General features: G+C 49.5%; 1 protein-coding gene and 1 long non-coding RNA gene across 3 annotated transcripts in view; one reads left to right on the top strand and one right to left on the bottom strand.

Annotated features, from left to right (window-relative positions):
* Positions 1-902, bottom strand: part of ITPK1 (inositol-tetrakisphosphate 1-kinase) — a 168,632-nt gene extending 167,730 nt beyond the window's left edge. For both annotated transcript variants that reach the window (XM_036071575.2, XM_036071573.2), the window contains exons 1-2: positions 764-902; positions 118-348 (exon numbers count right to left, since the gene is read on the bottom strand). In XM_036071575.2, coding sequence (XP_035927468.2) covers positions 118-212 — 95 coding nt within the window. In that variant the 5' untranslated portion in view covers positions 213-348; positions 764-902. The remainder of the gene's footprint in view (positions 1-117; positions 349-763) is intronic.
* LOC144378881 (uncharacterized) lies at positions 876-4,812 on the top strand. Its single transcript, XR_013440816.1, has 2 exons — positions 876-1,006; positions 3,182-4,812. It is a non-coding gene; the product is annotated as an uncharacterized LOC144378881 (long non-coding RNA).
* The last annotated feature ends 22,755 nt before the right edge of the window (positions 4,813-27,567 follow it).

Below are 27,567 nucleotides of genomic sequence, written 5' to 3' on the forward strand. Positions count from 1 at the left end.
CACCGCTCCTTCCCGAACGCTCCAGCCTCCCAAAGCAGCCGCTGAGGTTGCACCGGGCTGGGGCCGGGGCGGGGGGGGGGGGGGGTCCCCGGGCGCCGGGGCCCCGTCCCTCCTTACCTGCACAGCTCGGCGAAGGCCTGGAAATTCAGCTTTTTGATTTTCTTCTCGCTCAGCCAGTAGCCAACTCTCTTCCCTTTCAGAAAGGTCTGCATCTTCCTCCTCGGGCGGGGAGCTCGGGTCCGGAGGAAATCGCCCACAGGCCGAGTGTGGCGGCCCGGCGCGCGCCGCGAGCGTGCGGGCACCTCCTCCGGCGGCGGGGACGCGGAACGGGGCTCGGGGCGCGCAGTCCTGCCGGGAGGGGCGGGCCGGGGCGGGCGCCCGGGCGGAGGGAGCGGCGCTCAGCGCGGCGTGCCACTGGCTGCCGCCGCCGCCCACGCCCCCGCCGCCCGCGGGGCTCGCCGGCGCGCCAGATCGCCAGCGCCGGGCCGGGGCCGCAGCGGGCCCAGGAGCCCAGGGGCCGCGCCGCACGCCCCCCGGCGGCCGCGGCGGCGCAGGCCCGGCCCCCCACCCCCCACCCCCCGCGCCCCTCGAGGCTCCTCCTCCCCGCCCTCCCGCCCGCGCCCGCGGGCCCAGACTCCGAGCCCCGGGCGGCGCGGTCGGCCGCCGCGAGCAGGGCGCGTGCCCTTCCCTGCGCGCTCGGACCCCGGCGGGGCGCACGCGGCCGCCCAAGCCCCCCCACCCCGCCCCGGCCCGCCTTCCTCACCCGCCGCCGCCACCGCCTCCTCGTTCTCGTCCCCGGGCGCAGCCCGCGCACCCGCCGAACCCGGCCCCGCCGCCGCCGCCGCCGCCGCGCTGACCCGGCCGGCCGGCCCGCTGGACCCCGCCGGGGCGGAGGAAGCGCCGCAGCGCCGGCCGCTAGGGGGCAGCGTCGCTCGCCGCCTCTTAAAGGCGCCGCGCCCTCCCGGCCTGGCTGTTTTGCGGTTTGTTTGCGTCGGGGCTCAGGCGGGTGAGCTCCGGGACGGAGGGCGCGGGACTGGGTGTAGGGTGGCCATTGCCAAGGGGTTGTTGCTTTTTAAAGGGGCAAGAGGAGTCATGCTGTGGCCGTTTTCTGCCTGTCCTCTGGGAGTTTCTTAAATCAAAAGCATCTCTGTCCCCCCAGCAGTGTTCAGCGCCCCCCCACCCTGGGTAATTCAGTGGAACTGCAGCGGGGGGCGGATACGGACATTCAATGAGATCATCTCTCTTCCCTTGAGGAGACAGACCCCTCGCCAGGACGGGGTGGGGGGGTGCTCCCTGGGGTGGTGACCTGAACACCCAGGGTCTTCTCAGACTTAGGATGTTGACTCCTTCTCTGGGTCCCCTTCAACTGAGTGGGGACGGGGCGGGAACTAGAAGCATCTAAAATGAGGGTGGAACACTCCCAGGAGACCCATTGCTTTCGGAGTGCAAGCCGGCCGTAGCCTCAGTGCCTTTGATTCACTAAACCCAGCCCTGCCCTGCCCTGCCCTGCCCTATGGGGCAGTTGGGGAGCATCCAGCCTTCAAAGAGCTCCGGGTTTGGGAGGAGAAGACATCTCTCCTCAGGCTCAGGCAGAAAAAAATGAATGAGGGGGCAGGGCTCAAAAGTTTCAGGGGAGACATTTAAGCTGGCCTTGGAAAATAAGGAAGATTTCGGTAGGCCTAAGAAGGGAGAATAGCTAGAACCGAGGTAGAGAGAAAGAACCAAGTTGTTAGGAATGGCAGACTCTCCTTGACCAAACTTGGGCTCATGCTTTAAGGCCCAGACCTAGGGGCCTGCCTTCTTCCCCTAATTACAAGCCCCCCCACCCCTCTTCCGGCTGGTCTTCCAAGTTGCAACTAGGAGAGGCTTGTCCACATTGGGACTTGGGGAGTGATCACACGTGATCACTACCTGCACCGCTCACCTCGCCCGCGCACTTGCTGTGTGACCTTGCAGTCCACTGAGCCTCTCTGGGCCTCCAGGGCTCCATCTTACGTCAAGAGATAAAACCTGCTTCATGAGAGCACTTGAAACTGCAACAGTGCAGTGGCTGTGAGGTCTAAAAGGTGTGATGTTGTGGGGCGTGGGGAGATGGAGACATGCTGAAAGACCTGGCCTGGGGGTCCTGGTTCAGCTCCCCTCGGCTTGGGCAAGGGGCCCACGCTCCCCACCATAGCCCTCCGAGCTTCAAGGTGGGGAAGGTCATGCTTGCCTTTAAGACTGCGGTGAGGATGAGAACAGGGCAATGGGCTGGTCCTCAGCAGGCCTTCAGAAATGGTGCTTGCTACTGACTCATCCAAGGATTCAACTTGAGGCCCAGTTAAGAGCCCATAGGTACATTGAGGGTTCTAGAGGGGAGGGGGGTGGGAGGATGGGTTAGCCTGGTGATGGGTATTGAGGAGGGCACGTTCTGCATGGAGCACTGGGTGTTATGCACAAACAATGAATCATGGAACACTATATCTAAAACTAATGATGTAATGTATGGGGATTAACATAACAATAAAAAAATTAAAAAAAAAAAAAGAGCCCATAGGTACATAATGGCTTTTTACAAACTCTAGCTCTGTGATTTGCCCCAAAAGTTAAGAGCCACTAATTAGTCCATCTTGCTTTCTTATTCATGAAAAAGTGGGCCCAGAGAGGGAAGGGGATTTGCCCAAGGTCACTGAGCAAGTAAGTGGGAAAGCTGGGCCCAGCAATGCAGGGCCAAGGGGACTCGCCCCTCACCTGGGGTCACCGTCCTGGAGGCAGGAGGGTGAGGGGGCAGGTTCTGAGAAGTGGATCGCTGCCAGAGGTATAGCCGGATCCTCCCTATGCACTGGTGGGACCAGGGATCCACCCACATTTCTCTGGACCTCTGGGCAGGCGCTGGCCTCCATCCTCCTCTCCATTAAGAATGGGAACTTCTGTGGTTTTAATCTGTTTTAAGTTCTTGGTCATCCCATGGAAGCGTGGGGCTCTAGGGCTAGAACCATCCTGCAGAGCTGTCCCACTTGGACCAAAGGAGTGAACCATTTCGCCTATCCCATTCCAGCCCAGTCCATCAGTCTTTGGATGTGAGCTGACCCCAGGGAGGGGCATGACCTTGGGGCAAATATTTCTCAATTTACTACTTCCTCCACCTCTTTGAGTAACCACAAAGCCTATCAAACCTTCCCTCCTTGTCTGTCTCCTGCAGTCCCAGCTCGTCCGTTCTCCACTCTTCAGCCAGAGCAGGATTCAGAAAGCAAATCCACTGCACTTGGAATAAAGCCACAAGTCCTGGACACGACCACTGGCTCCCAGCCTCATCTCCCACCGAGTGCCCCTCACCCTGCCCCCACCAGCCTAGCCTCTGTGATGCCTGCTATCCCTAGGGCCCATTTTCAGTCCATTTTTCTGGTATGTTCTTCCCTCTTTTTGCTTATTAACTCACCCACCAGCTCCCAGCCCAGGGGTCCCTTGCTGGCATCTCAACCATCTAGTTCCCGACACCTTCAATGACCAGGATGCTAATCACACTTGGACTCACTTGACTGTTTGTCCACCACTAACTGTGAGCCCCTCGAGGGCAGGAACTGTGTTTTTGTCTTCTCGCCACTGTACGCATCTGATAACACCATAGTATATCCTACTGGCTGAGAGTCTGGGTTCTGTTTGGATTCAGATGAAGACAAATTGCTTCTAACAGTGCCCTGTGCAGAAGTGCTCACAACAGTGATCAGATAGGGGCGCCTGGGTGTCTCAGTCAGTTAAGCGGCTGACCAGCTCCAGTCACGATCCCAGGGTCCTGGGATCGAACCCCACGTGGGGCTCCCCGCTCAGCATCTGCTTCTCCCTCTGCCTCTCGCCCTGTTCATGTGCACACTCTTTCTCTCAGATTTAAAAAAAAAAAAAAGTGATAGGATAAATTAACGTCAGCTTAGTCCCCCCAGGCGGTCCCTGACCTCTCTTGAGGTAAGAGGCAAAAGTGGAAAAACTCCAGAACCGGAACCTAGAGACATCTACATTCTCCCTGGTAGGCAGATGGACCATTAAGGGATTAAATGGTCTATTGTGTGTCCATGGCCTGCGGCCATCTGGGAGAGGATTATTCCAGAGCTCGAAGATGAGCTACAGTAGAGGGAGGGCCTTGGGGAGGAAGGGCACTGCCAAGGGGTAGAAGTTGGCCACCTGGGAAGCCCCCCTCATCCCAGTCCTTTCTCCCGGGGGAGACGCAGGCTTTGGGAAGTGAGACAATTAAGTGATTTGAGACTTCAGATCTAGGATACGGCTGATGCATTGAGCAATCTTCTTAACCTCTCTGAGCCTGGTGTACCTCACCTGAGAACCATAAGATGGTATCTGTTAGTAGGAGAGTGGTTAAGAAAGTCCTGGTCATACCCATTCTGCACCGGTTTGGCACAAGTAATTAAATACGCTAGTTCAAGATGCAGCCAGCGTGGTGTGATCATTTATTATCTGTGACTGTGGGCAAATTAATAAATCTGAGCCTCAGTTTTATAATCTATTAAATGGGAAACCAAAGATAAATAATTTAAAAATAAAATAAAGGGTGCCTGGGTGGCTCAGTTGGTTAAGCGTTGACTGGGTTCAGGTCAGGATCTCAGTGTTGTGAGATCAAGCCCCCTATCTGGCTCGGTGCTCAGCGGGGAGTCTGCTTGAGATTCTCTCCCTCTGCCCCTCCCCCCCATACATGCGTGCTCGAGCTCTCTCTTTCTCTCTCATAAATAAAACCTTTAAAAATAAAATAAATGGGAGTGACGAGTTCAACCCCCACCTTGGGTGTGGAACCTACTTAATTAAAATCATCATCATCATGAAATAGAATTATATCAGTTCATTCATTCATTCACTAAATATTTATTAAGCACCTACTGTGTGTCAGGTGCTATTCTAGACACTAGGGATATCAGAGTGATAAAAACTGCAAAATCTCTATCCTCACGGAGCTTATATTCTCCTGAGGTGGACAAAGAATATACAACATAAGTAAATACATTGTATAGTACATTGCGTAAGTGATGCATGCTACAGACAAATAATAAGCCGTGCTCAGGGAGACAGGAAGTGGTGGGTTGTGATCTTAATTGAGTGGCCATCCCGCTGGAAGGCAATCCTTGAGCAAAAATGTGACAAAGGTGAGCAGCCACGTGGTGCAGATATCTGGGGTAAGGGCTCTCAGGTAGAGGAACAGCAAATGCCCTAACATAGGCTCGGGCCTGGGTGTTGACAAGGGACAGTCGAGAGGCCAGTCTGGCTGGAGCAAAACGAGCAAAGGAGGGGGTAAGAGGAAAACCCAGAGAGAGACCAGCCAGATCGCGCAGGGCTCCTGGGCCACACCGTGTGGGCCATCTACTCCAAACAAGACAGGATTCCTTGAAGGAGCACAGGACCTTGTCTGGTTCCCCCGGGACGCTGCTTTGTGGGGCAGTAAGGATGGCGGGGAGAGAGACCAGTTAAGATTCATTTGCCGGGCGCTTGGGTGGCTCAGTCGTTAAGCGTCTGCCTTCAGCTCAGGTCGTGATCCCAGGGTCCTGGGATCGAGTCCCACATTGGGCTCCCCGCTCAGCGAGAAGCCTGCTTCTCCCTCTCCCTCTGCCGCTCCCCCCTGCTTGTGCTCGCTCTCTGTCTAATAAATAAATAAAATCTTTAAAAAAAAAAAAATTCATTTGCAATACTCTAGGCAGGGAAGGATGGTGGCTCAGACCCGGGTGGTAGCAGTGGAGGTGGTAAGGAGTGGTCACTTTCCAGATATCGCTTGAAGGAAGAGTCAGTGGGATTTGCTGGGAAGTGGGATATGGGGTTGAGCACAAGAGAGAAATTAAGGATGTCTGTGGTTTCTGGCCTGGGCACCTGGAAAAAAAATGGAGCTGCCAACAATTGAAATGGGGAAGACAGCAAGAGGCGAGGGTTTGGGGATTACGTCAGGAGTCCTGTTTTGAACAGTTTAGGTTTGAGACATCTGTCTGACATCTGAGGGATGTCAAGTAGGCCAGTTGATAAGGTTCAGGGGCATGACTCAAGCTAGAGATATAAAATCAGGAGTTGTCAGCACAGAAATGGTACTGAAAACCATGAGCCTGGGTGATGTCAGCAAGGGTGTGAGTGTAGGTGGAGAAGAGTTCAAGGATGGGCCTCAGGGGTATGACAGTGTTCAGAGGTCAGGGAGGAGCCAGCAAAAAAGCTGAAGAGACAGGAGGAAAACCAGGAGAGTCCTGGCCCCTGGGAGCCACGTGAGAGATGTGCCCCAGGAGGAAAGAGCATCAGCAGGTGGCACAATGGAAAGACGGTTGGTGGCCTTGGACCTGACAGTGGGAGATCATTGGTGGCCTTCATACAACCAAGTATGGAAGAGTCTCTCAGATATGTTAAGTCAAAAACAAAACGAAACAAGCATAATTCAGTATAGATGGTAGACCACCACCGAGTACAACAGTATGGGACCACACATTCATATGTATGTTTGTGTGGACAGAGAATGTCTTGCTTCTGAAGGTGCACAAGAAACCATTAACAGTGGTTGCCTTTGGGGAGAGGAACTGGGAGAATGAGGTCCCTGCCGTGAGAGAGGTCTCGTATGACATTGCATATTTGTTTGGCAATCAAAGTATTTTTCATCAAACATGTATTACTTTTCCAATTAAAAAATAGTTACAGGGGCGCCTGGGTGGCTCAGTTGGTTAAGTGACTGCCTTCGGCTCAGGTCATGGTTCCAGGGTCCTGGGATCGAGCCCCGCGTCAGGCTCCCTGCTCCGCGGGAAGCCTGCTTCTCCCTCTCCCACTCCCCCTGCTTGTGTTCCCTCTCTCACTGTCTCTCTCTCTCTCTCTCGCTGTTAAGTAAGTAAATAAAATCTTTAAAAAAATAAATAAAAAATAGTTACAAAAAGGAAAATCACATGACTATAATGAAATGAGAAAATATATAAAGGGCTGGCACACAGCAGATTTCCAATAAATGTCCATTCCCTGTTGAAAATAAATGTCCTCCTGTGGGTTGGCTTGACCTTCACCAAGCTGAAAATGAATCAGAATTATCTTCCAGTATGCCTCTTTTTTAAAATAACATTTTCTAATAGAACCACATTAGCATTAGCATACTTTAAAACATAAAATATGGGGCGCCTGGGTGGCTCAGTCGGTTAAGTGACTCGACCTCAGCTCAGGTCTTGATCTCAGGGTTGTGAGTTCAAGCCCTGCATTGGGCTCCACGCTGGGTGGGAAGCCTACTTTAAAAAAAATTAGAAAATAAATTAAAAATAAATAAAATTTTACATTTTTAAAAATAAATAAAACATGAAAAACAATTCCTTACAGTCATCTAAAACTGGATCCATATTTAAATGCCCCTAATTACCTCTCAAAGTTTCCTTTACAACTGGTTTGTCCAAACCAGGATCCAAACTGAGACCTCACATTGCCTTTGGTTGTGATGTCTCCTGATCTCTTCTGACCTTGACCGGTTCACCTTGTAAGAGAGACTAGGTTGATTGTCCTGTGGGAAGGGCCAACCTTCTGGATTTGTCTGCAACTTCCCTCACGGTGTCCTATTCTCTGTGAGATGTATACATACTGTTGTGTGTATCAAGAATTTCCCCGGGGCCCCCGGGTGGCTCAGTCAGTTAAGCGTCTGCCTTTGGCTCAGGTCATGAACCCAGGGTCCTGGGATCGAGCCCCGCATCAGGCTCCCTGCTCAGTGGGGAGTCTGCTTCTCCCTCTCCCTCTACCTGCAGCTCCCGGGCTTGTGCGCTCTCTCTCTCTCTCTCTCTCTCTCTGTGTCAAATAAATAAATAAAAATCTTAAAAAAAAAAAAAAAAGAATTTCCCCCCTTATTGTCTTATTTCATTGGGTGAATATGCCACAATTTTGCTGTCCATTCCCTTGCTGACACACTTTTTTTTTTTTTAGAGAGAGAGCATGTGCGCACACACCCACGGGGTGGTGGTGACAGGGCAGATGGAGAGGGTGAGGGAGAATCTCAAGCAGACTCCACACCTAGCGCAGAACCCAACACAGGGCTCGAGGTCACGACCCTGAGATCAGGACCTGAGTCGAAATCAAGTCTTACCCTTAACTGACTGCACCACCCAGGCACCCCAATGACACACCTCCTTTGATTTGAACACCAACTGATAATTTTGCCTGAATCCATGATTTCCTCAGAGGTTGCAAAACAGATCAAACTCTTCAGTCAGCTTGTCATCCCCCAGAAAAGTGGGGTAGGAGAGATGGAAAGTGGCATTGCAGGTCTAGTGGGAGGGAGCCGATGCAAGTCAAGAGATGGTCGTTGAGAGGAGACGCAGCAGCTGAGCCCCTGAATGTGGTCTGCAGAGAGCTCCTCGGTACTTTGCATGCAGGACTTCTGCAGCCCTCTTGCAAGGAAGGGAGTGTGGGTTTCCCCTTACAGCGAAGGAGGACCTCGAGGGCGAAATGCCCCGCTGAGGTCACACGGTGATGGCGGAGGGGGGGCCTGAACCCCACGCTGGGCTTTTCCTGCCCTTCTCTGTTACTGTGGCAAGTGGCAAAAGAAGGGTGGAGGGCAGGAAACTTATTTTCGAGACCTCCAGAGGAAAGAAGGAAGGAAATTCAGAAACAAGGTTGTGTAATCCCGTTTCGAAATGCAGCTAGCTGCGACCACGCGCCCTTTATCCAGGCGCATACACCGAGGCCTCGGGAGAAAAGCCGGCAGGCGGCTCTGCAGGCCAAGCACAGCCGAGCTCCGAGGACAGCCAGGCCAGAGGCTCCTTGGCCCACACTAGCTCTCGGTGCACACCATTAGATTCAGACCCAAAGCCAAAGTGGTAAAAAAAAAAAAAAAAAAGGCAGTGACCCCAGGCCTATGCGTGGGGATTTATCTCCATGAAAGCCCCCTAATATGATATCTGTTCTCCTTCCAAGGCCTGGGAAATGTCCCTCTGCAAACCATCAGTCCCGTCCACGCCAGGCATTCAGTGACATTCCTTTAGTCCTCTGTGGCACTTAGAAAACATAGCTATTGACTAACTATATTAAGAAATGCCATCCACAGCCCACCTTTGGCAGCCCCATGAGCCCCAGTGACGTCCACTCTCTGGGGTCATGGGGAAAGAGGCCCCTGGTGGCCTCTCGAGTCCTAAATTGCTTTTCCTGGCACAGTCCCGCGCTCTGGGCTCTGCCAGACAGGGAACTGCAGAGGGACCTTACTTTACCAGAAACCTAAATTAAAAAAGAGAAAAAGGAAAAAAAGAGAGAGAAAGAAAAACAAGGTCACAGCCCATGTACCTCAACGGTTGGTGCTTTACCAGCACCCCATCCATCTGCATTAAAAATAGGATTCCATCTCCAGCGTTATTTCTCAAACATCACTTTCAAGCACACGTCAGTTGCAGAAAAGGAAGCATTACCCACACATGGCACAAGAGCCACATGCTTCTTCAGCTTGAATGAGCACAAGAATCCCTTGGAATCTCCTGGAAGCTCCAGTGGTCCTTGAAGATCCAGTGGGCCTGGGGGTGGGGGCTGGGACCCTGCCTTTCTAGCAAGCGCTCAGCTGCTGCTGCAGCTGATCCATGGGTAAACTTGACCAGTGAGATACTAGCAACTGCAATAGAACACGAATTCCATGGTTCCCTGGCTGCACATTGGAATCACTGAGGAGCTTCCGAAAACACATACCTCTGTCTGCGCCCCACCCCAGACCAACGGGTCAGAATTCTTCCGTGGTGGGAGAGTCGGACTCAAAAAATAAACGAGAGCGGCCTCTTGCACGTACCAGTGATGATTATGTGCAATGAAATGAAGACTGCAATTCTCAAGATCGTCTGCTCCTGAGATCAACGTAAAGAAATACAAGAAACAAAACAGCTCACAGATACTTGGACGCATGTGGGGATTGAGAACTATTGCACTCTACCAGCACATGGTGAGAAATGAGTCATAAAACCATCATTGTCATCATCATTTATAATCAGCTACCCAGTATTCTTTACAGTTAAAAAAAAATAAGTGCACTTATCATGACGCATACTGAGTAATGTAGAGAATTGTTCAATCACTGTATTGTACACCTGAAACTAGTGTATTAAACACTGTGTGTTAACTATACTGGAATTAAAATAAAAAATTTGTCCTTAAAAGATTTTATTTACTTGAGAGAGAGAGAGCGTGAGAAAGGGAGAACACGAGAGGGGTGAGGGGCAGAGAGAGAAGCAGACTCCCCATGGACCAGGGAGCCCGATGCGGGGCTTGATCTTGGGACTCCGGGATCATGACCTGAGCCAAAGGCAGACGCCTAACCGACTGAGCCACCCAGGCGCCCCAAAATAAAAAACCTAATAAAAATTTTTTTTTCTAATTTTATTTTATTTTATTTATTTATTTTTTTTAAAGATTTTATTTATTTTTTTGACAGAGAGAGACATAGCGAGAGCAGGAACACAAGCAGGGGGAGTGGGAGAGGGAGAAGCAGGCTTCTGCAGAGCAGGGAGCCCGATGCGGGACTCGATCCCAGGACCCTGGGATCATGACCTGAGCCGAAGGCAGACGCTTAACGACTGAGCCACCCAGGCGCCCCTTTTTTTTCTAATTTTAAATAGACAAAGTGCTGGAAGGAAAAAATAAAAGTAAAAAAAAGAAATAGCTGCCAAGCATGAATTTATAAGGCTCTGACCGAATACAGGCAACGTCACGTTCAGTCCTCCTAAGGATCGTTCTGTAGGAGTGTGGCTGAGGCCACAGCCAAGTCCTCCCATTTGACACCTGAGGACACAGGGCCTGAGAGGCTAAAGGACAAGGACAGAATAAGTGGCTGGGGAGGTTAGAACTGACCCCTGAGTCCACACTATATACTGGGGGCCAGGAAGCTAGAGCCTGGCCAAACCCTTCTCACCGCTGGTCTTGGTACAGCCCAGCAGCTAAGAATGGTTATCCCTTTTTTTTTTTTTTAAGATTTTATTTATTGGGGCCCCTGAGTGGCTCAGTCATTAGGCATCTGCCTTCGGCTCAGGTCGTGATCCCAGGGTCCTGGGATCGAGCCCCACATCGGGCTCCCTGCTCCGCGGGAAGCCTGCTTCTCCCTCTCCCACTCCCCCTGCTTGTGTTCCCTCTCTCACTTTCTCTCTGTCAAAAAATAAATAAAATCTTTAAAAAAAAAAAAGATTTTATTTATTTATTTATTTGAGAGAGAAAGAGTGAGCAGGGGGAGGGGTAGAGGGTGAGAATCCCAAGCCGGCTCCACGCGCTGCACCGAGCCTGATGTGGGGCTTGATCGCACGGCCCTGAGATGGTGACCTGAGCCAAAATCAAGAGCCAGATGTTTAACCGACTGAGCCACCCGGGCACCCCTGGTTCTCCCATTTTTAAACGGTTAGGGGAGGGAAAAATCCAAAGAAGAAGATTTCGTGACATGTGAAAACTACGCGAAATCGGGATTTCAGTGTCCACAAATCAATTTTTCTTGGCACACAGCGCCCATTCTTTTCTGTCTTGTCCACGGCCGCGGTTCCTGCTGTAATTACAGAGCTGAGTCATTGCCACGGGCCCGGACAGCCTGCAGCGCTGAAAATGTTCACATCTGGCCCTTGCCAGAAAAGGTTTGCTGACCCCTGCTCTAAATGGTCACGTTGTTTGTCAATTCTCCACTTTTCTTTTTTTTTCACACTTAAATGACTCCTGTTTTTCCCCTCAAACTATGCGACATCGGACCGTGTATAAAGTCGCTTTTATAGAGTTGTTGAACAGTGAATCAGCCGGTTGCTTGTCCAAGATTTCTGGTGGCTGGACGCAAGTCCATGAATGAACGCGAACGTGCTGACAGGAGAGGCAAAAGGAAGCCTCACCTTTCTCGTGTCTCTCTATGGGGCAAATGTGAGTCCTCCGGAGGCTACATTAGGCCAGGTCTGAAGAAAGCAAGCCACTGACTAAGAAAAGTAAAATGACAAACTAAAGAGGGCGAGGAACCCTCCGCTAACTCCACGGGATATAGGAAACATTCATGTAGCAAACAAACATCTCTTGAGGCCAATCACACTCTCTGGAGAATCAGAGGGAAGAGACACAGCCTTTGGCCTCAAGAAGCTCATGATCTACTGTGAAAATCGGGTAAGGACGTAGGGAGCTTTATGGGCACATGAGGAGAGGGTATCCTGGAAAGCATCCTGAGGAGGTGAGTCTAGCTTGGCTAATTAGCAGGTGCTACATTGAAGCGCTGGGCTGTAACACCCCCCAGGGTAGGCTTTGTGTGTTTCTCAACTCCAGATTCCAACTGCTCTGTTGCAGGCCTGGGCCTGGTACCTAAGAGGCATTTCTTAAATATTATTTTGAGTTTAGCAGAAAGGAGGGAGGATAGGTGAGAGAAAGACAGTGTAGCCCTCTATGGGATGACCTTGGGTAGATTCTGGATTCCACATGGCTACCTGGGAAGAAAGGAAGGACTGGAGAAGACTTTCCAGTGTGGTTTTGTTTGTTAATAATAAAATTAATACACACTCAGTAAAGGATTTTTGGAAAAAAGAGACCATGGGAGCAAAACCAGTCACAGCATGGATTTCCCTTGCAGCGTCTTCTCTAGAAACAAGTAACGAGTTTTATTTTAATGGTTTATCCTGTGTTCTCCCCATTCATTAAGCATCCTCTTTGTTGGGGGGCACCTGGGTGGTGCAGTCAGTTAAGCTTTGGACTCTCGGTTTTGGCTCAGGTCCTGATCTCAGGGTCATGAAATCGAGCCCGGCATTGGCTCCGGGATGAGTGTGGATCCTGCTTGCGTTTCTCTCGCCCCCTCCCCCTGCTCGTGCTTGCTCTCCCTCTCTCTCTCAAATAAATAAATAAATCTTCCAAAAAACAATCCTTTTTGTTGGAACAGCCTTAATAATCACTAGTTTTAATGACCTACCATTCTGCCTAGTGATTAGGCCACCAACTCACTTAACTAGTCCTCTGATATTGGACACCAGAGTTATCGCCCGGTTTTCAGTCTTATTGCAGGGGCTAAGCAAGCAATTCGCTTAAGGACAGCACCACCACGAATCCATTAGCAATGCTTAGAGATCATGCTGGGTGTCTCCATCCCTAAAGCGCTGTCCTTGGAAATGACTCCTCAGAGGGGAATAACGGGTCAAACTCCTTCAGCAGCAAAAAGTCAAAGGAATTTCCAAAGGCTAATGCTGACTTGGGCTTCCCAGGAAGCTTTTAAAATGGTGATTCTTATTCAGAGCGGCCATTTCAGGGTCTGTTTTTTTCTAGTGCAAATGCAGCCGCGTCTTCATATGTAAATGAACCGTGTACAGAAGCCCTGAATTACCAGGAAGGTCCTTTTTGACAAGTGCTCACATGCTTAAAGACACTGGTTAGGCCCTGGTTGTTTACCGTATTTATTTACAGGCAGCCCCCAAGGTTATCAGATTGAACAAATTAAGATACAGGAAGCCCAGGGGCGCCTGGGTGGCTCAATCGGTTAAGCATCTGCCTTCGGCTCAGGTCATGATCCCGGGGTCCTGGGATTGAGCCCCATATCGGGCTCCCTGCTCAGCGGGAAGCCTGCTTCTCCCTCTCCCATTCCCCCTCTTTGTGTTCCCTCTCTCGCTGTCTTTCTGTCAAAAAAATAAATAAAAATCACTAAAAGAAAAAAATACAGGAAGCCCAGTTACATTTGAATCTCCAATACACAGTGAATAAATTTTTTTAGTATAAGTATGTCCCAAATAGGTTGTGGGATATACTTATACTTTTATTTCATTTATTTATGCTTGAATGTATGCATGCATGTATGTGTGTATATAGGCTCCACGCCCAGCATGAAGCTCAGTGTAGCACTTGAACTCATGACCCTAAGATCAAGACCTGAGCTGAAATCAAGAGTCAGATGCTTACCCGACTCAGCCACCCAGGCATCCCAGGATATACTTATACTTTTTTTAAATTTGGTTTTTGTAGAAGATTCCAATTTTCCTGGGCCTCCTGTAGTTTATCTAGCAACCCTACCCTGAAGCGCCCCCATTCAATCTTTGAAGGCACCTCAGTGTGAATGTGACCTTTATCTGCCACCTGGGGTTAGTCCCTCCTCTGCTCCTGGGAGTGGGACTGTCCGTGCGGATTGGATTCCAAGGGCATAATCCCTGATGTCACATTCAGGAAGCTGGGCAAGCAAGGCCTAGAAGAGCTGGTTTGTTTGTTTTGTTGGGTAAAGATTTTGCCAGCTTACATTAGTGGGTAAAGATTTGTTTTCTCTCAGGAGAGCCAGAAATGTCCAGGCAGCGCTGGGTCCAGAGGGGTTGGTGGGAGAGGGTCAGAGCAGCTTCTTTCCTGTCATCCCTGAGGAAAAGCCCCTCAAGGATTTTCAAGGCCCAGCGGAGAGAGAGGAAAAGCACTTAGCCTTAAGACTCAGACCATGGGGCCCCTGGGGAGAGGTCGATCTGAGAGAGATGTCAGGGACCATCTCCCCAACGTGTTGGAGTGGAAGGCCTCTAAGGACCTTCCCTGCTGGAAGCCCTCTGGACATGTCTCCTCTTCACCCAGAACGCTCCCCTCCAGCAGGGCAGCCCATTTTTACATCCACACCCTGGCTTCCAGAAAGCGCTTGTGTCTCTCATGCCCAACCTCCAGCTCCCTCGGGTGGACTCAGCGGTTTTTATCTTTTAACCTAAGACTGGGAACACTCTGAGGAGCCTCCTCTCTGCCTTCTGCAATGTGAACCTTGACCTTTCTCCCAGACTCTGACCGTTGGTCAGGAGCGCCAGGTCTCCGTGGGACTCGTGGAAACCCAGCACATCTCCACTGCCCTCTGGGCCACCGTAAAGAGAGAAGCCAGCCATCCCGCCCGCAGCCCACCTCCCCTCTGGTCTTCCATCTCCAGGCCAGAAGAGCCCCATTGCCTCCCACGGGGTGCTGCCCCGTGAGCCAGTTCCAGACCCCCTGAGCCCCGCTAGGCTCCCCTGGCCGCCTCAAGGCAGAGTCGAATTCCCTTTTCTTGAAGTAGACAGCAACACGTCTGTGTATGTGGCCGCCGGTCAGTAGCTTCTGTGACTGGCTCTACGCTCACTTCCCAGATAAGGAGGCTGAGGCCAAGTGGCCTGCCCAACGTCACATGGCAAGTTGGTGGCAAGTCGACACCTTGAACCCAGGTCTCTGGGTCCTGAGCCAGACCTTTTACTCTGTGCCGCCCACAGTGTTTCAAGAGGGGTGGATAGCCCTGTGACTCCACGTGTGGACAGGGAGTGCCTGGCATTCAAAGCCCAGGCCTCACGCTTGGTTGGGTGAGGGGCATTGAGAACATTTGCCAGCCTCTCTACTGAGTCTCAGTTTCCCCATCTGTAAAATGGGGATAACTATAGCACCTCATTCAAGGGATTTCCTGGAAGATTAAAAGAGATGATCCTTATCTTGACCAATGCCAGGTATGTGATTAGCATCTACTGAATGTCACTAACTGTTGTTATTATTCGAAGACTTGCTTAAAATACGATTTGAGTCAAGAAAGGGATGGTGGTGGTCACTTGGTTAAAAATCTCAAAGTTGGGGCACCTGGGTGGCACAGCCGGTTAAGCGTCCGCCTCTTGGTTTCGGCTCAGGTCATGATCTCAGGGTGGTGAGATTGAGCCTCATGGCAGGCTCCACGCTCAGCAGGGAGTCTGCTTAAGACTGTCTCTCCCTCCGCCCCTCCCCTACCGCTCTCTAAATTAATCAATTAGTTAAATCTTTAAAAACAAAAACAAAAAATCTCAATGTTGTACAAAGTTGGGGGCTGGATGTGAGTCAACTTTGACTTTCAAATCTTGTATCCTCTTTGAGCTGATCCTGAACACACTGTAAGGCCGAGGTCTAGGGACCGAAATTAGGGCAATCCTGGACAGGACTCCTATATCCACTACTTCACTGAGTGCCCATGTGAACCAGGTGCTGTTCTAGGCTTCTAGGCCATGCATCAGTGACAGAAACAAAGCCCTGCCTTCCTGCAGCTCACGTTCTAGTATTGAAAACAGGCAACACACACACACACACACACACACACACACACACACACAGTCTACAAGATCAGGGAAGGGTGGATGCCAAGAAAAATAAAACGGAGGCCCAGCGACGGTTCTCTCTGGACAATAGCGACACCTAGTGGACATCTTGAAATGTCCGGGGTTGTCCCATTGGGGAAACTCAGTAGGCGTTTAGGGGCCTGTGTCAGGGACATCAGACGTTCTAGGATGCACAAGACAGATCAAAGGATGAAGCGTTGAAGACTAACCCCCTTCGTGCAACTCTAGAATGTCCCAACAGACATCCATGTAGGTGAAAAATCTTATAATATACCTATAATATGAGCCTGGACCTAACTTGGTTTCATAATTAGGCACAAAGTATTTTGTACACAGAGTTATCACTCACTGCATCTTCAGGAATTCAAGAACTATGTATACAGAGAGAAAGTTATACTTTGTTTTGCTTGGGACTCCACCAAGAGTTGGTTACTGTTTTAGGAAATCACATCCCTGTGGAATTTGAGTCAACATATCACCTGTGTTACTGCCATATTTATAATACCTCTAGGTATAAAAGCAGACTGCTGCCAGAACATTTCTGTGTTAAAATACATATGAAATTATTAAATACTAACTTTCTTTTATTTCTCTTTTAAATTATGTATAAGTATAAATTAACTATATCTTATTGATTTTGTTTAAAAGTATGGTCTTTAAGGAGATTTCATTATCTGTGAACTTATTTCATGCTGTGAATGTTATAAAAGGAGCATTTGGGGGGGTGCCTGGGTGGCTCAGTCGTTAAGCATCTGCCTTTGGCTCAGGTCATGGTCCCAGGGTCCTGGGATCGAGCCCCGCATAGGGCTCCCTGCTCTGCGGGAAGCCTGCTTCTCCCTCTCCCACTCCCCCTGCTTGTGTTCCTGCTCTCGCTGTCTCTCTCTCTGTCAAATAAATAAATAAAATCTTAAAAAAAAAAAAAAGGAGCATTTGGGCAAATGAGCAAATGAACAGAGGGCCTGCCGGAGGAAGAAAGGAGCCACAAGCATATCTGGGGAACAGTGTTCCGGGCAGAAGGAACAGTGAGTGTGAAGACACCAGAGTTGAAGGAGAGAGGAACACCCATCGAAAGGAGCCCTGGAAAGGGCACCTGGATGTCTCAGTTGGAAGAGTGTGCAAGTCTTGATCTCAGGGTTGTGAGTTCAAGTCCCACATTGGGTATAGAGATGACTTAGAAATAAAATCTTGAAAAAAAAAAAAAAAGAGAGGGAAAGAAGGTAAGTAAGGAGCCCTGGAAGACCTTGTCAACCATGGCAGAGACCAAGGAGTCTGGTCCTGCCCATTGGTCAGCGCTGAGGATTCAGGATTGAGTTGGCACGACCGCATGTCCCAGGCGCCAGGACCACGCAGGGGAGAGATATAATCTGATTCCCACCCACCCTTCTTATTTAAGCTCACTGCAGTCGCCCAATGGGGAGAAGGTAGGAAGGTTCTGTTTGGTCCAGCCATGACAGTACTTTGGGTTAGAGGAGGAGGAGGTGAGAGGTGGTCAGAATTGTGATGTATTTTGACAGTAAAACCCACAGGATTTGGTGATGAAAGTGTGATTTAAGAAAACAAACAAGGGGCGCCTGGATGGCTCAGTCGGTGGAACGGCTGCCTTCAGCTCAGGGTCGTGATGCCGGGGTCCTGGGATGGGCCCTGTGTGGGGCTCCCTGCTCGGTGGGGAGTCTGCTTCTCCCTCTCCCTCTGCCCCTCCTCCCTGCTCATGCTCTCCCTCTCTCTCCCTCCCTCTCTCTCTCAAATAAATACACTAAATCTTTAAAAAAAATAATTAAAAAATTTAAAAAATAAAAATAATTTTAAAAACACACAGTAGTCCAGGACTTTCCCCTCAAAGAAACTGGTTAGTGTATTTTTAAGTTGAGACATAGGTTTAGGGGCATGGGGGGTGTTTTATTATTATTTACAATAAATAAATATGTAAATATATAAATATAATATTTTATCTCCTAATTATTAATTATATAATATTATATGTTATTATTATTTTATTATAAATATTATATATATTATATATATAATATAACATATGAATATCCCTTGTGGGTTAACCAGCTGGTTATTATTATTATATTATTATATATAATAATATTATATATTATTATTATATTATTATTATGCTTTATAACTTTATAATATTACTTATAATATTATGCTTTATAACTTACATATGTATGATACTTTTTTCATGTGTTAAATATCACATAATAGCACTTTTTGTTTTTTTAATTATTTTTTTACATTTGTACATTTTTACATTTGTTTATTTATTTATAAATAAGGGCCGAAGCAGGACAGGAGAGCTGGTTGGGCAGGGTTCAAGCCTCAGTATTCTCATCTGTGAAATGGGGACCATACCAGTGCTTTCCCTAATATTGTTTGAGGACTAAAAGAGATAATATATGCATAATCCTTCAGCACAACGCTTGGTACAGAAACTTGTTTAGTTCTTGTAGTTGTAATTGAGAATGGAGTCAGAGGGTGAGAAGGGGGTTAGCTGGATACTCTCAAAGAACAGCTACTTGAGCATCAAGCTCCCTCGTAGAGAAAGAACCCCCAACCCAGGGCTAGTGCTGGAGAAGCATCCAGGTTTTGTGCCTCCAGCGTCCTCTTGCAAAGGTGCCCTTTTTAAAAAAATTATTTTATTATCTTAAAAAAATTTATTTATCTTAAAAAATAAGATTGTTATTTATTTGACAGAGAGAGAAAGAGCACACAAGCAGGGGAAGCAGCAGGCAGAGGGAGAGGGAGAAGCAGGCTCCCCTGCTGAACAGGGAGCCCGATGCGGGGCTCGATCCCAGGACCTGGGGATCATGACCTGAGCTGAAGGCAGCCGCTTAACCGACTGAGCCACCCAGGCACCCAAAGGTGCCCTTTTAATTAGTGTTTTTCTCTCCAAACAGAAGGCAAATCCAATCCCAGCTTCCCATAGCGCAGGGATGAGGAGGAAATGTTTTCTCCAGGAGGCCAGTTCGTTCTGTACCTATAAGCAAGCTAAATGGGAGGCCAAACTGTAACAAGGAGGCTATTTGATCAGCAGGGGGAAAGGAAAAGGAATGATATTAAAATATGCATCCAGGGGCGCCTGGGTGGCTCAGTTGATTAAGCGACTGCCTTCGGCTCAGGTCATGATCCTGGAGTCCTGGGATCGAGTCCCGCATCGGGCTCCCTGCTCAGCAGGGAGCCTGCTTCTCCCTCTGACCCTCCTCCCTTTCATGCTCTCTCTCTATCATTCTCTCTCTCTCAATAAATAAATTTTAAAAATCCTTTAAAAAAATTAAAAAATAAATAAATAAAATATGCATCTGGTCCCTTCCCCCTTTCCTTGGTCAGGTTGAGGCCATGACAGGGCCAACCTGAGGAGGGACCTGAGTGGTCAAGGGGTTGGTTTGCACAGCAGGCGGGTTGAGCGAACAAGGAAATAGAGTGAAGATAATGGGATCCCGTTTCTCACTGTCAGAAAAGGGGGTTACTTCCTATGGAAGAGGGGAAGTCTAGAGTAAATCCTGTATGTTGAATTAGAACTGGAGATGTTGGTGTAAACTCATGGTTTTTTGTTTGTTTGTTTGTTTGTTTTAGATTGTATTTATTTATTTGAGAGGGAGAGAGAGCAAGAGCGAAAGCACAAGCAGGGGGAGCAGCAAAAGGAGAGGGAGAAGCAGACTCCCCGCCGAGCAGGGAGCCCAACGTGGGGCTCGATCCTGGAACCCCGGGATCATGACCTGAGCCCAAGGCAGACGCTTAACTGACTAAGCCACCCAGGTGCCCCTAAACTCATGTTTTTTAAATATATACAGAGATACAGAAATTGATATTAGATGTATGTATTGTCTATACAAGCATGCAAGCGTACGTACGCGCGCACACACACACACACACATTTCCCAGTTCTGGCTGCTAGATGGTCTAGAAGCACTGTCAGCCCGGTGGCCTTGAGCACACCCAGGGCACAGGTCTGCTTTCTAATGACCATTCCCGCCGGCACAGCTAAAACTCATCACTAAATGGCTAATTCCAAGGCTGAGGCATGGAAATCACAAGATGAGCCCAGAACATCTTTTTTTTTTTTTTTTTTAAGATTTTATTTATTTAGGGACACCTGGGTGGCTCAGATGGTTAAGCGTCTGCCTTCAGCTCAGGTCATGATCTCAGGGTCCTGGGATCGAGTCCCGCATCGGGCTCCCTGCTCCTTGGGAGCCTGCTTCTCCCTCTGCCTCTCTCTCTCTCTCTCTCTCTCTCTGTCTCTCATGAATAAATAAATAAAATCTTTAAAAAAAAAAAAGATTTTATTTATTTATTTGACAGAGAAAATGAGAGAGCACAAGCAGGGGGTGCAGTAGAGGGAGAGGGAGAAGCAGGGTCCCTGCAGAGCAGGGAGCCCGACACGGGGCTCGATCCCAGGACCCTGAGATTATGATGTTTGGCTTTAGTTTACCAGAGTTGCTTTCTGTCGCGTAGGACCAACATGACAGGAATACAGGAAAAGGGAACGTTAACTTTTATTGACCATCGCCTGTATCCCAGGCATGTCACATATATTGTCTCTTTTAATCTTAACAGTGACTCAGTAAAGAGAAAACGGAAGCTCAGACACAAAGTGACTTGCTCGTGGTCACAAGCCTTAGTTATGGAGCCAGAATTTGAACCCGGATCTCTAGGACCCCAAAGTTCAGGTTCTTCCCATGACTCCTCCTCCTTTGCCCCACGCGCCCCCACACCCTGAGCCACTGGTGCCAGGAATATATGGGCTCCAGCGATCCCTGCTCCTCATTCTCCGCGTGTGTCCCCGCCTGTCTTGGGTTGGTATTTCCTCCCTTTAGCAATGTTGATACGATCCCCAGTGACGCGCCTTTGTGCTTAGACAGGAGGCTGTGTCAGCTGCACCCCGATTTCATGATTAGAACTTGGGTGTCAGAACACACTTGTCATCCTCAGTCACCTGTGTAGGCATTCCTAAGACAACAGTAGGTGCTTCCTCATGGAAACTCCTGGGATAGCAAAAGACTCAAAAATAAATAAACTGGAGAAGCGTTGAAGGTGAGGAAATCGAGCTGTGCTTGGTGGAAAGCAGGGGCACACAGGATATGGGAGCCAGGAAGGTCCTCAGAGAAAAGGAGAGATTTGTCCATGAATCTCCTGAAACCAGATGCAAATGTATGTGTGTCTGCATGTGTGTTTCCTCTGGGGTGAAGGTTCTCGATCTTTATCAGATCTTTATCATATAGCAGAGACTCTGGGCTATAGCTTGAGGAGGCAGAGGGCTGGGGATGGGGTGGGGATGGGGCAGGGGTGGGGTGGGCAGGGGAGGAGAGGGCAGGAAAGAGCCTGGAGATGCAAGGAGGGCGGGGGGCCACCGCTGGATGGCCAGCCTGCCATGCTAAGGAACTCGAAGGCAATAAGCACTTATTGCCTAGGTGGGGTGTCTGATTTACCCCTGGCCTGGGTCACGGAACTCTGAGTTCTGGATTGTCTCGTGATGTCTCCTAGGCACCCTGAGTACATAGAGAACTAGCTTCTCACAAACACCAGGGGAGGCTTCTCACAGGAGATGCACTGGGTCCTGAAGCATGAGTAGGAGTTTGCCCAGATGTTTTAGTCCAAAAAACTCTTTGGGCTGTAAGTTACAGAAACCTCTGGAATGGTCTTAAATCCAGTGGCATGCTTGGTAAATGTTTAATAACCAGCTCTTAGCAAGGGATTCCCGATTTGTAGCATTTGCCACTTTCTGTGGTGTAAACACGGCTGCGGGACCTTTGTCAAGCTACCGTCGTGATGCCATCGGGGAAATATGTTCCATGAGCTTCCACGAGCCAGTGTGAGGCAGCAGCACACTGTTGCTCAAACACCATTTTTTTTTTTTTTTAAAGATTTTATTTATTTATTTGACAGAGAGAGACAGCGAGAGAGGGAACACAAGCAGGGGGAGTGGGAGAGGGAGAAGCAGGCTTCCCGCAGAGCAGGGAGCCCGATGCGGGGCTCGATCCCAGGACCCTGGGATCATGACCTGAGCCGAAGGCAGATGCTTAACGACTGAGCCACCCAGGCGCCCCTCAAACACCATTTTTGATAAGAACATAAGCGTAGGGGCGCCTGGGTGGCTCAGTCGGTTAAGCGTCTGCCTTCAGCTCAGGTCATGATCCCAGGGTCCTGGGATGGAGCCCCTGCAGCAGGCTCCCCACTATTCTCCCTCCCTCTGCCCCTCCCCTTGCTTGTGTGTGGGCTTGCACACGTGCTTTCTCTCTCTCTCTCAAATAAATAAAATAAAATCTTAAAAAAAAACAAAAACAAAAACATAAGGGTATGTTGTGGGGACCAAGCTGGAGTGGCAGCCGGGTCTCAGATCAGACTGGGAGCAGGAACTGGCGTGCTTTTGCAACAGGGGCTAGCCTTCCTCTTGCTCTTCATTCTCCTTTCTCTGCATTCTTCTCTCCCCATGTGGCAGATTGGCTTTCTCTGCTCCCCAGTCCGTGTGGCAAAGAATTGCTCTTTGCCAACAGTTTCCAGTTTTCAGGCCCCTTGTGACTGAAAGTAGCCAGACTGAAGCTTGACCTCTCCTGGTCCCAGTTTTAAAGTCCCTGGAGATGGAGTCCATTGGTCAACCTTGGGTCAGGTGGTCGGCCCTGGTCCAGTCAGCTGTGAGGAGGAGGCAGGATGGCCTTACACCAACATGGCGACCAGCCCTCAGACGCTGCCACAGGGTGTTAGGGAAGGAGAAGTAACCAGAGAAAAAGGAAGTGAGCTCTGAGCAACCAACTACTTAGGTGTCTTGACCAGTAGAAAATGGAGGAAATTCCTCATATAATGGTTCATGCTCTCTCCTCTGGTCTTTTGAACTAACCATCTGGATAGCCACTAATTCATTCATTTATTCATTCATTCATGCTTTCAGCATTAATTTGACATTTTTTTAAAGATTTTATTTATTTATTTATTTGAGAGAGAGCATGAAGCAGAGGGAGAGGGACTCCCTGCTGAGCAAGGAGCCCCATGCAGGACTTGATCCCAGGACACCAGGACCATGACCTGAGCTGAAAGCAGATGCTTAACCCACTGAGCCACCCAGGTGTCCTAATTTGACATTTATTGAATAAATATATCAGACCAGACCTGAGGCTAAAAATAAAAGGAAAAATGGATACAATTTAATCACTGCCCTCAAACAAACAAACAAACAAAAAAAGTTTACAATCTGGGAGTGAGACAAAGCACCCATAACACAACATGGGAAAAGCTTGGCAAGAAGTATGTACAAAGTGTGGACCGCCTGGGGACTGAGACCGGGAGCTGTGGCTGCCAGCCTGCAAGGTGGCTCAGCGGTCCTGCCTCCTGGTCCTCACACCCCTGCGTTGTTCCCTCCCTCGCCGCACCAGGCTTGGTCTGTGTGGACAACAGAATAAAGTAGAACTGATGATAGGAAACATCTGAGATTAGGTTATGAAAGACTGTGCTTTCCACCCTGGGTATCCTGTGTCTTGCTCTCTTAGGTCACTTGCTCTGAAGGAAGCCACCTGCCCTGTCCGGAGCTGCCCTACAGAAAAGGTCCATGCGGCCAAGAACTGAAGCCTTCTGCCAAGAGCCATGTCGCTGAGCTTGGAAGAAGAGCCTCCTGCCCTAGTCAGTCCTTTAGAGGAGATCGCAGCCCTGGCCAACAGCTCGACCGCAGCCGCGTGAGAGACCCCGAGCCAGAACAAGCCAGCTGAGCTAATCTCAGATTCCTGACCCTCCCAAGCGAGGTGGCGGAGGCGGGGTGGAGATAACACATAGTTGTTGTCTTCAGTGCAAAATTTCAGGGTACTTTGTTGCAGAGAAATAGACCGCTGACACAGGAGGTGATATTTGAGACACATCTTAAAGAATGAACTCACCAAGCAGAAACAAAGAAAGGCAAACAAAGCAAGTCATTCTGACAATGCCACTGGCAAAGTTATGGGCAAGACAGCGCAGGACACAAATGGCAACTGGTGCGGCCAGAACTTGGGAAGACTGGGAGCGGACAGTATGCAGCTGGAAGGATGGGCTGGGCGGGAGAAGGGCAGTGGCTGCCGTCCTCAATGTGGGCAGTGACTTCAAACCTTTCTTAGCATCAGGAGCCCCTTCAAAGAAAATCTTGTACAAGAGGCCAGCCGTAAAAAAAGATAAAACAGAGTTCCCCGGCTTGGAGGTAGGTGGGGCGGGAGTGGGAGCAGAAGAGCGTCCTGCTCCTCCACCCCCTCCCTATTTGCTTCTGTACACGGGGGCCGGTTCTGGAAGGATATACAAGCCCTGGGTAGAGGAGCAGCCTCCAGGCGGAGGGACCAGGTGGCTGAATGGATGGGGAGGAGAATCATTTTTTACTATCTTTTCTTTCGCATTTTTTGAATTCTCAATTGCGCTATGACTTATTCAGAGAAGTAAAAGAGAAGATAAATAAATAAATAAATAAATAAATAAATAAATAAATAAATAAATAAATAAAAGCAACAACAACGGCAGCAACATGACCTTAGGTGGAAAATTCGGGGGTTTTAGGCAGGGCAGTTCCAGGGTCAGGATCACACTGCAGAAAGGTCCCTCTGGCTGCCCCGAGTGGAGACTAGGTAGGAGTGGGAGGTGCCCAGTTAATCCAGAAACCACATGAAAGGTCCTAGGTGTGTGAACCGGGGCCCAGGGGAGAGCATGCGCTCCAGGGACGCAGCTGAGGCGGGAACGGCCAAAACCCTTAGGTCCACTGCGTCCGTGCAACAGACGCTTACTGAGCATGCGCTGGGTGTGGACCGGCAGGAGCGTGCGCAGTGGGGCTCCATCCCGGGTCCCCCATTCGGGCTCTGTGACCTTGGGGAGGTAATGTGACCTCTCCAAGCCTCAGCTTTCTCATCTGTCAAACAGGATTACTAATACTACTTATATCCTATTAAGCATGTTTTGCCCTTTATTATAAAATGTTCAAATGTACAGAAAAGTAGAAAGAGTAGTCTAGTGAACACCCATATACCATGACCTACGTTTAACAATGTTTTAACTTTTTGCCATATTTGCTTCATTTAGTTGTCATTGTTATTGAATTATCTAAAGCACAGACATCGTAGAATTTCACCCCTAAATGATTCATTATGCTAAAAAAAATGATATTTTCCCCCTACAGTAACCACATATTATTTTCATACCTCACAGAAGTAAAAAATAATTCCTTTTTGTCAACTAATCCCCAGTTCACATTCAGATTTGCCTAAAGGTCTCCAAAGTGTCTTTTACTATGACTTTTTCCAAACTGGGTTCCAGTCAAGGTCAATCCATTGTTCTCAGAGGGTGTTTGCTGTAAGGATGAAATGAATCAATAAAGCACTTAGACAGTTCCTTGGTATGGTGAGTGTTGTGTGCACGGTAACTCCTCTTACTAGGTTGTTGGGGCTGAATGAGAACTAACCCCATTTAGGCCCAGGACTCATGGAGCTACAAATGCATGGTATCACAGTGGGATTGACGAGGCAGGCAAAAAAAGCCGGCCTGAGGCCCAGGACCCGATGGCCTAGGAGAGAGCCTCTGACCTGGGCCTCTGGGTAAGTCCTGACTGTCCTCTAGAAGGTGATTGGCTCAGGATAGTGTTTCCCCAGGGGAAGGGAGAGGGTCTACCTGGTGGAAAGCTTGTAATGAAGAAGGAACCTCCAGGCTGCTTCTACCTGGGGTCCCAGACTGCTGGGTAGACTGGGCACTTGGTGGACTCAGATGTGGAGGGTGTTTGGCCCCCTGGGAAGGCTCAGCATCCCAGAGCTATCAGGCAAACAGGCCTCCTGGTGCTGTGGAGTAGAGAAGCCCTTCTGCCTTGGACATTAGGGTGGGAGTGGCCTGAGCTTTGCTCCAGGGACAACCCATGGCTGAAATAAGACCGGCTGGCCCCAGCTCTGGTTTCCCACACCAGTTCCCACAGAACTGGTTCTCCAAGCAGTCGGTGTGGCAGGCAAGAGTTGGGGTCAGGTCTCCTCTTCTCCCCTCTGAGGGTCTGTCCTGGATGGAGGAGGGGGAGATCATAAACTCCCTGCCGTCTGTCGAAGTTTCACCTAATGGGGCCTTCACTCCCCTGCTGTCCCCCACCCCCAAGTTGCGCGGCTTATCCCATAGCGCGGGGAGTCTGGGGGGCCTCTGGGGACGCTGAAACTTAGAATCTTTGCGGGGAAGACCGGAAGTGAACAAGTAACTGCAAGGTGGTGTTTTTGAAGAAATTGAGCAGGATATTCTGAAAGGGGATCAGGAAAGGCCATCTGAAGAGGTGGGGAATCCAGACGTAGAACCAGAACCGTAGAAGGAGGAGCAGGACTCAGCCAGGCCAAGGGGGTGCAGGTGCGAAAGAGCCGTGGGGAAAAGAGTGCGTGGGAAGCCCTGAGGCCAGAAAGAGCTCACTGTGCCTGGGGGACTAGAACAAGGCCCGCACCCTGCAGCATTTGGAGCCAGCCAGATCACTAAGCATTTATGGAGCACCAAGTATATACCGGACGTGGACTCCTATTGTTTGGGCTATTCTGCCCCTTCCCTTTTTTTCAGGCAATTGTGCCTCCTTCCTTCCTGCCCTTGCCAAGTGGTTACCATAGGAACAACCCTGTCGCCGCGATTGGACCACACCCCTCTGGCCACAGTTGATTGGACAAGAGGGGAGCACCTCATCGAGGCTGGGCCAATCAGAGTCTCCACCCCTGGAGTCAAGGGAGTGGGACGGGGTGAGTGTTGGGGCTCTGGGCTCCCTGCCGGCCAAGTTCCGGAGATGCTGGTAGCCAGGTTTTTAGCCAAGGGGTCCACGAAACCCTGAAAGACACTTTTTCACAGAGGAGGCTTGAATGAGGCAGCGGGAAGAGAGGAGGAACCGCGAGAGAGCCTGGTTCCTGTTCTTCCGAGACGTGGCCGCACCCCCCGCCCTGGGGCTCCTTGAAACAAAGCCCTCTTTTTGCTTAAATTGCATCCAGTGGGTTTCTATCTTTCTCAAGAAAACAAGCCCTGGCCAGTGTCTTACCAAGTTCTAGGGCTTTCTAGAAGCGTAAATACGGCAGGGTCTCTGCCCTGAAGGTCATAAAACAGCAGGAGAGACGGACATATACACTAAACATTAACTACAGGGCGATAAGTGCTATAATAAAAATTTATTCGAGGCAGGGAGGTTGTGCAGAGATAAATTAAGATAACAGATGTAAAAGCATTTTGAAAACAAAAACGTGGTGTGTACGTCCCCTATAATCATACTTAAGGAATTCAACTACATTTCAACTTTTTGTTTAACCAAGAACACAGCCAGAGCGTTGCTGTTGTACAAGGCAGATGCTGGTGTTATCTGGCAATGAGTAAGTTATCCAGGATCTCATGCTTTTACTTCCTCCTTTGTGTTTGGTTAGTGAATGGATAAATAACATTACAATGTCCCAAAGAATTGGGAAGCATTTGTAGTTTCTGGCCTTCCTGCTATGTCACAATTCTCCACCTTTTCTGTCCTGCCTACATCAACCTCTCCTTGACTTCATGAAATTACCAGGTTGCTGACTCAGCTAAAATAAAACCTTGCAAGTGAATCACCGATGGAGAAGTTTTGCTCATAGATATGCCATTGCTCTATTAACCACAG

This window comes from Halichoerus grypus, chromosome 8, assembly GCF_964656455.1.
Source record: "Halichoerus grypus chromosome 8, mHalGry1.hap1.1, whole genome shotgun sequence".
NCBI lineage: Eukaryota > Metazoa > Chordata > Mammalia > Carnivora > Phocidae > Halichoerus > Halichoerus grypus.